Here is a 9574-nt window from a genome sequence, read left to right on the forward strand (position 1 = left end):
AGCCAGGACAGTCAAAGCTGTTACACAGAGAAACCCTGCCTTCAAAAAGCAAGCCAAAACAAACAAAGCAAAACAAAAAACCAAGCAACCAAAACTGAAACCTGGAAATCGGCAATGTTCCTTTTGTGGTGTGTTGTGCGTGCACATGATGCAGACGTATGGAGGAATGGTAGGAACGATGACAGCAGCATACCATAGGTGAACATGCCAAAGAAGATGCAAGTGAAGAGCTATCTTACAGCAGAGGCGTACTCTACCGGCACTACTTTAAAAGTCCTAAGAGAAGCAAAAATATCCTATGGTAATAAAACGGCAGGGGGAGCTTTTTTTCTCTTTGGGTGTGAGCTACTTATATAGATTCTGCTTATTAGACCGTATTATCTTGGCGATCCTTTGTTGTGCTGTATACTCAAGACCGGTGCCCTTTTTATGTATATTTTAGTGGAAAGTAATTGGGGAATATTCCAATATTTTGTAGGTATCCATTACATTGAATTTATGTATTCAAAACGTCTTCCATACATATCTATTGCTATTTTGTTCATTTAAAAAGTTACATTCATTGAAAATTAACTCATCAAATGTGTCGGAACTTATGGTTGCTAAGATCTGAGCACTCAATGGAAGAAGAGCTCTGCATCTTAAAGGGTGTTTAAACACAACAGGGTTGGACTGAGAACAAAAAACGAGTGTACCCAATTGCAACACTAGAAAAGTACGCACGGTGGCGCTGCAGACTAACAATTTGTATTAGGAGGCGCTCTAAGGATGAGCAGGAAGTCCTTCCCAGTAATCAGAATGCGGACTGTTCCCGGAGAGAAGGGGGCATTTACATAAGATCTAGGATAATGGACTCCTGTAAGCAATTCGGGAAGATTTAAGTCGAGGTTATTTCATCAAACATTATCTGTGTGGATTGAAACAGCCAAGATTTAGAAGCAACAGCGCCTTAGGAACTGCATTTGAACGATGGAGACAGCTCTAGCAAAAACGCCAAAGAAAAGGCAAGTCGTTTTTCTTACTATATTGCTGCTTTTATGGGAGGCTGGCTCTGAGGCAATTAGATATTCTATGCCAGAAGAAACAGAGACTGGATACTTGGTGGCTAATCTGGCAAAAGATCTGGGGCTTAGGGTGGGTGAACTGGCCACTAGAGGGGCGCGAATCCATCATAGAGGAAACAAAGAGCTCTTGCAGCTGGATACAGAGTCCGGGAATTTGATCCTGAAGGAAAAACCAGATAGGGAGGTGCTGTGTGGGGCTACAGAACCCTGTGTGCTGCGCTTCCAGCTCATACTGGAAAACCCTGTGCAGTTCTTCCAAACTGACCTGCAGCTCACAGACATAAACGACCATTCTCCAGAGTTCCCGCACAGGGAAATGCTCCTAAAAATTCAAGAAATCGCCCAGCCAGGGACTGTGTTTCCTCTGAAGGCAGCTCAGGACCCTGACATAGGCAGCAATGCTGTTCAGAACTACACAGTCAGCCCCAACCTCCACTTCCATGTCGTTACTCACAGTCGTGCTGATGGCAGGAAATACCCAGAGCTGGTGCTGGACAGAGCCCTGGACAGGGAGGAGCAGCCTGAGCTCACTTTAACCCTCACTGCTGTGGATGGAGGGTCGCCACCCAAGTCTGGAACCACCACAGTTCGCATTGAAGTCGTGGACATCAATGATAATGCTCCCCAGTTTGTACAGTCACTCTATGAAGTTCAGATTCCTGAGAACAGCCCCCTTGATGCCTTAGTATTGACTGTCACTGCCAGAGATTTAGATGCTGGGATAAATGGGAATGTAGCCTACTCTTTGTTTCAAGGTGGTGAAGTTTCTCAACCATTTGTAATAGACCAAGTTACAGGAGAAATTCGCCTTAAAGGGGCATTGGATTTTGAGGCAACTCACTATTATACCATGGAAATTGTAGCGGCAGACAGTGGAGGTCTTTCAGGGAAATGCAGTGTAGCTATACAGGTGTTGGATGTGAATGACAACGCCCCTAAACTCACCATATCTTCGCTCACTAGTTCAATCCCAGAAAATGTTCCTGAAGCTGTAGTCGCTGTTTTCAGTGTTTCTGACCCAGATTCTGGGGACAATGGAAGGATGGTGTGTTCTATTCAGAACGATCTCCCATTTCTTTTGAAGCCCACATTCGAGAACTATTACACTTTAGTGACAGAGGGGCCACTGGACCGAGAGAGCAGAGCTGAGTATAACATCACCATCACAGTCAGCGACATGGGCACACCCAGGCTCACAAACCAGCACACCATAACAGTGCAGGTGTCTGACGTCAACGACAATGCTCCTGCCTTCACACAAAGCTCCTACACCCTGTTTGTTGAAGAGAACAATAGCCCCGCCCTGCACATAGGCACCATCAGCGCCACAGACTCAGATTTGGGCTCCAATGCCCACATCATCTACTCGCTGCTGCCCACCCATCACCCGCAGCTGGATCTCTCCTCGCTCATCTCCATCAACGCCGACAATGGGCAGCTGTTCGCGCTCAGGGCACTAGACTACGAGGCCCTGAAGACCTTCGAGTTCCGCGTGGGCGCCACAGACCAAGGCTCGCCCGTGCTCAGTAGCCAGGCGCTGGTGCGGGTGCTGGTGCTGGACGCCAACGACAATGCGCCCTTCGTGCTCTACCCTCTGCAGAACGCCTCTGCGCCCTTCACAGAATTGCTGCCCAGGGCGGCAGAGCCTGGCTACCTGGTCACCAAAGTGGTGGCAGTGGACCGAGACTCTGGCCAGAACGCCTGGCTGTCATTCCAGCTGCTCAAGGCCACAGAGCCAGGGCTGTTCAGCGTGTGGGCTCACAATGGCGAGGTGCGCACCTCCAGGCTGCTGAGTGAGCGCGATGCACCCAAGCACAGGCTGCTGCTGGTGGTCAAGGACAATGGCGATCCTCCGCGGTCTGCCAGTGTCACTCTGCACGTGCTGCTGGTGGATGGCTTCTCTCAGCCCTACCTGCCTCTGCCAGAGGTGGCGCGCCACCCCGCCCAGGATGAGGATGCACTTACGCTGTACCTGGTTATTGCCTTGGCATCTGTCTCTTCAGTCTTCCTCTTGTCTGTTCTGCTGTTTGTGGGGGTAAGGCTGTGCAGGAGGGCCAGGGTGACCTCACTGGGTGGCTGCTCTGTGACTGAGGGTCACTTTCCTGGTCACCTGGTGGATGTCAGCGGTACAGGGACCTTGTCCCAGGGTTACCAGTATGAGGTGTGTCTGACTGGAGACTCTGGGACCACAGATTTCAAGTTCTTTAATCCCATTATCCCCAGTGGTCTGTTTCAGGACCCCTAGCTAATTTCCAGTTACCAGGAGACGTAGGTTTCAATAACCACATCAGAAATAGTTGCTTTTTATTTTCCTTTTGCTTTCCATATTCTTTCATTGAGTCAATATATTTCTACATCGATTTTATTCTCTGTTTTCTTTTAGTGTATTTTGTGTGTGTGGGGGCGAGAACTGTGCTTCCTATTTTGCCAGTGTAACCCTAATGCATCTTTTTCCATCACTAATTTATTAGGGGGATATATAACTCTGTTGTGTTTCTCTGGTTATTTCAAATGCTCTTCTCAGGAACTCATTTCTTCCTCTCCATTATAACCAGCATGGATTTCTGCAACATCCACTTCAAATAGTGTCTTGCTGTATAGAATTAATTTTGATTTTCACTTCCCTCCAGCTTGGTAAATTTTCAGGGTTCATCATCCATTGTGAGATTTTCAGAGGTGCACACACCACACCTTGATACTATTCACTTATCCCATTCCTTAATCCTCTGTTTTTCTCCCCATCACCGTCTTAACCCCCCCCATTTTGCCTTCATGTACTAATTGACTTTTAGAGGGTGATTATTTAGCTTAAATGATCTGCAGCTCCATGTCTCTCAAAATGACATTTTCATTCTCGATGCCCGAATAAAGTAACTCCATCATGCATGTATTTCCCTCACAGACACATATGTGTTATAATGGTAACACAGCATTGTGTACAGCTAATAAAGGGTGAACATGAGATACCGTCATCTGTCATAGTTTTCCATGTTTCATACATAAAAGAAAGGAGTGCGTTGTTAAGTTTATCATCTTTTCTGACAATCACAGTTAATATTTCAAGACTTTATTTGCTTAAGTACAGGCCAAAATGGCTTCTAAAATGTGCCAGAAATAACGTTGCTTGACCTAAGCCATTGCCAGTGGCTGAGTGTGCTTTCACCTTGTATGAGAAGAGATTTAGTGAGCCATGTGTTTGGATGATAAGCTGATTTATAAATGCTGTATAAACATGAGTGCCTATTAACCTTACCACAAACTATGCAGATGAGTAGCTTTTAAGTGTTTTAATCTTTTTATCACTAATACTTATTTGTCATAAATAGGGTGACTTAGGGGAACTATTTCCATTGCATCCTATCTACCAATGGGTTCTTCCTTTCTATTTCCATCTGTCATGATGTAGGATTGTTGGGAATGAAATCTGCCAATCCACACCAGTATCCTTCCTACAACATTTTAACTGAAGAGTGTACAAATATAGGAATTTATAATGGGGAAAAACAGTATCATTAGGGAAGTTGGAATTTTATACAACTAAATATAACACATGGAAGCAATGAAAATCACAATATATGCATATTTTGAGTGAATGTCTCTAAAAAAATGTTTCACATAACAAGTCATTATTTCTTTGGTTAAATTTACTTAAAAATCATTTTCCATATTTTATCACCCAGATATATCTATCTAGTATTTGAATGTTCTACAAGAAAAATAATTTAACTTATCAAAAATTAAAAATGATAAAAGATTAAAAAAAATAAAAAAAAGAAAAAAATTAAAAATGAGTTGGGCAATGGTCGTGCTTACCTTTAATCCAAGGAGGCAGAGGCAAAGGCAGAGGCAGAGGCAGATGAATCTCTGTGAGTAGAAGGCCTGGTCTACAAAGTGAGTTTCATGACAGCCAAGCCTGTTACACAGAGAAACCCTGTCTCAAAAACCCAAAAATAACTGAAAATAGTTTTGGAAATTATGGAAAGACAAGAATTCATATTGACATAATTTCAATCATTAGTAGCTGTAGTTGTGTAGTTAAAACCAAATTTAAGTGCTTGCAGAAGTGGGTCAACCACTTTCCAAGCAGGAATTTCTGCAGCATAAAATTTTTTATGTTTTAATGAGCATTGAAAATATGAGTTATTAATAATCAAAATATTTTTATGTTCAGCCTAAATATTCATATGAAAATTTTAGACTTTTTAATCTTTTCATACATATCTGTAATTTTTCAGAAATTCTGTAATTCATGTAAGATGATTATTATTGAGAGGCACTATATAGCATATGATATCACACTAAAGGGGAAGGGCTATATGCTGATGATCCATTTACCACTTGAAGACAAAGGATGAGTTATTATCTGTGGGGATGCATGTGCGTGTGTGTGTGTCCAAAGCCTGGGGCCCATGATATATCTTTTATCACTAAGGTGCACCCCCAGTCCCAGATCCTATTAGCAATTTAATTTATGGTTGGCCTATATTTATACATTGTTGACAAAATGGGCAGAAAAGTTCCAAGCGAATAAAGCAACCTGGACTGATTTCGAAAATAAAAAACAGTCTTGGTTCAAATTTATTTTTGTTTTTGGGCAGTTAGAAACCTTCTATTATTTAAATTACTTTCCCAAACTACCGCTATTAGTTAATTTTGAGGTAGGTTCTTATTCAGCTCTGTGTAGCCTAGGCTGGCTTCCGACTCTGCTCCTGAGGTCTGAATTACAAGTATACCTCCATTCCTGGTTCCCAAGGCCTCTTTATATGGATATTTTACTAAGTGTGGGACTCAGAGGATGTGGAAATTTGGATGTGATCGGTCCCCATAATCTCATAGGAAGTGGCACTGTTGGGAGATACGGCCATGTTGAAGGAAGTGTGTTACTGTGGGTGTGGGCTTTGAGGCCTCTTTTGCTCAAGCTTCACTCAATATAACACTCAGTCTACTTCCTGTTGCCTTCTTATCAAGACATAGCCAGCACCACAACTGCGTATGCACTGCCGTGTTCCCCGCCATGATGATAATGTAAGCCACCGCCTCAACTAAATGTTTTTTTTTTATAAGATTTGCCACAGTCATTGTGTCTCTTCATGTCAATTAAAATCCTAACTAAGACGGGGGAGGTACTACATGACTACATGTATAGTACGAACTTTTGTTGCACTCTGGGGCATTTTCAAACTGCAAGTCTGGTATCAGTGAAAGAGATGACTTTGTCAGTTCTCTAGGTTACTGTCAGCTATGTAAAGTTGGTATTACTAATATTTTAATGTTTGAAGAGGAAACAAAATTAAACAAAAATTGAGTCCTCTTGCTGTTAAACTACTTCAGTGGATACTAAAAAAGTTAAAGGGCTCTTTTGGTTTTATTTATAGTTGATCTTGTAGTACAGAACACAGTGTTTCTTTCAACACAGATGCTCAATGTGCTCATTGAAGAACTAATTTGAAACATTTAGGAAACCATTGAATTTTGTGAGGACTTTTATCTCAAACTTGTACACACACTGAATTTCAAAAGAACAACCCATATTCAGAAAAGGAAATAACAATTTAATTGTCAGAGTAACACCACTCTCCATTGAACCAGTTTTTAATTTAAATCTGGAAACTCAGAGAAGAGCAAAATAGCACATTAGTCTCTAATTTGGTTCCAAATTAAGCCCATTGGTGTTTTTGACTTTTAGGGATGAGAAAAATACAAGATTTTTTTTGTTCATCCAACAAACTCCCAAAAATCTCTGTTTAAATTCTTTGGTCTCTAATTGGTGTTTCTATTGATCTCTGGTTACCTTTGACAATATCAAAACTAAATATTTCAAGATAGAGATTCAGTCATTCATTTTCAAAACATAATTCTATATAGTATATACTATCCTTCATTTTTCTCTAAAGATGCCATCTCAGAAATTTAGTTACTTGCTTGAAAACCCACTGTTCAATTTTAATGCATTATAATAGTTTGGCTGATAGTATTCTTAAGAGTGAAACACTTCTCTGCTGCTCTTCTGTCACAGAATATTGTTGATGACAAGTTTGGTGTCAGCCAGCGTCTCCGTCATTATATGTAAATCCCGTTTCCTTCCACACTTGATTTTCCAAAAAGCAGAGAAGTGATGAATCTCATTTTATTTTAGATTACTTCGTTTATTCATCATGTTCTGACATTTGCTATTCCAGAGCTCAAGAGTCATAAAATTCACGGCAGTTTCTATAGCTCTTTTCCCCCTTTACAACAATTCCACTTGGCATATTTTATATCAACTAGCATTTACCTCCCAATGGTCATTTTCTGCTTTTGATTTGGACAAATCAAATCTCTTTCATCAGCAGTCTTTTCATGTGGTTATGGATCTCTTTGTCCTAGGGGAGAGAACAAACACTGAAGCTGTCTAGTCGTCTTTCCATGTCCTTAGTCATCCTTGGTGATAATGTTTTATCAGCTTCTTACCTTCTTTTAAAAGTTCCTTCACACTGTCCTGGCTTTAATGATCTTTAAAAGAGAGATTGGAGGCTGGGTGGAACGGCACTCGCCTTTAATTCCAGTAGTCAGGATGCAGAGGCAGGTGGATCTCTGTGAGTTTGAGGCCAGCCTGGTCTATAAAGTGAGTTCTGGGACAGTTGGGCTGTGACACAGACAAACCCTATCTCAAAAATGAGAGGGAGGGATGGAGGGAAAAAGGGAGGGAGGGAGGAAGGGAGGGAGAGAGAGAGAGAGAGAGAGAGAGAGAGAGAGAGAGAGAGAGATGAGGTCTCATGGTAGTTTGCAAACAGGTTTCAGGAGATTCAAGCCTTAAGAAGGTTGACTCACCTTTGTAACACGGGTGAGTTAGGCCCCAAACAGCCTTGGGGCTTACACTTACCCATTCGCCGTATGAAGCCAGTATCTTAGAGAATATCCCCTTCTTTGTTGTTATGGTGTCTGTTAAGACACTAGACCTGAGACTCTATGAGAATACCTTTATACAGCAATTGATGAGTGAAAACCAAGTGGAGAGCCTGGTATGGCGGCGCACGCCTTCAATCCCCAGCACTTTGTAGACAGAATCAGGGAGACCTCTGAGTTTGAGGCCAGCCTGATTTACACAATGAGTTCCAGAACAACCAAGACTACATAGAGAGTCCCTGTCTCAAAACAACAAAAACAAAACTACACACATGGAAATGTTTACAGCATTGATATCGGAAATAAATGTAGAAATTTGATGATGAGCAGAAACCTTAAGAAACAATCCAAAAGTCCTGTTCTGAATGAACATGTGGCAGTTGCCATATTTAGCCTCTAGTGATAAAGTGAAATTAACTTGGTAACCCAACAATTCCCTCCTGACAAAGGCATATTTCTAACATTACTGCTCTAATTACAAAGATCAGAGCAGCAAATCCTTAACTCATTCTGCAACAGTACATTGTGACAAACTGGCAAATATAATGAAAGGAAAGAAAACTACATATCCGTTTGTTTTGTCGATGTTGATGTGAAAAATTTCAAGAAAATACTGGCAGAGCTGGGTAGTGGCAGCACATGCCTTTTATCCCAGCACTTGGGAGGCAGAGGCAGGCGGATCTCTGTGAGTTTGAGGCCAGCCTGGTCTACATACTGAGCAACATGACAGTCTCCAAAGATACACAGAGAAACTTTGACTCCAAAACATACAAACAAAAATGTAAAAAGAGAAAAAGAAAAGAAAACGACGTTGGCAAACCAACACCAATAACAGATGAGATTGTACATCATGGATAACAAAGAATTTATGTGGGAAAAATGGTTCAACATATTAAAATCAATACTGAAAGATCACTTAAGGGCCAAACGAATGGCAAAGCCACACAATCATCTTAATAAACGCAGAAAAGCATTTTAGAAAATCTTTTAATTAGAAAGAGAGAACACAGAACTATCTTTGGTGTGACCTTTAAGGAATCTTAAGTAATCTGCAAGCACATGGACATTAATGGACAAGTCCTGCAAGATCATTACCCTAAGAGTAGCTGTCTCTGTACGCTACCACTGGACAAAATGAAAATAAAGGAAAAGTCCCTTGGACTCAAAAGGACCAAGATGCTTAGAAAAGAAGCAGGCAGGTGTGTCAATGAAATTCGTACAGAACCCTAGAAGACATAAAGGAAATTCTTGAAGACCTGTGTAAGAAATGTGCATGGACTGAAGACCCTCTGCTGTGAAGATTATCCTCAAGCTAGTTTGTGACTTAATGGAATTCTTACCAAAATGCCAGTTTGCCATTCTCCTAGAAGTTACCAAAATGTCTCTAAACTTTTCATGTGAAAATACAAGAATTCCTGAATAGCCAAAACACTATTGGAAAAAAAAGGAGGAATTTGAAGAAATCAAACTTTCTGGTTTCAATGTGGTATTTTAAGTTTGAAATAAAAATGTTTGAATGATTTATGCACTAAATGTGTACATACACTTTCTATTTAAATACAGACAGTAATTTGTTAGATATTGGCTTAGAGTGCATCGAAAATTTACATTTTTGATATAATGCA

General features: G+C 41.1%; 1 protein-coding gene across 1 annotated transcript; it reads left to right on the plus strand.

Moving 5' to 3' along the window:
• Positions 1-857: 857 nt before the first annotated feature.
• Positions 858-3954, plus strand: LOC121443001 (protocadherin beta-8). The gene has a single exon (XM_041644670.1). The coding sequence runs from the start codon at positions 970-972 to the stop codon at positions 3307-3309; it is 2340 nt and encodes a 779-aa protein (XP_041500604.1). The 5' UTR covers positions 858-969; the 3' UTR covers positions 3310-3954.
• Positions 3955-9574: the final 5620 nt, after the last annotated feature.

The sequence above is a fragment of the Microtus oregoni genome, unplaced genomic scaffold (genome assembly GCF_018167655.1).
Source record: "Microtus oregoni isolate MIOR12 unplaced genomic scaffold, Mior012 000098F_ref0000018, whole genome shotgun sequence".
Taxonomy (NCBI): Eukaryota; Metazoa; Chordata; class Mammalia; order Rodentia; family Cricetidae; genus Microtus; species Microtus oregoni.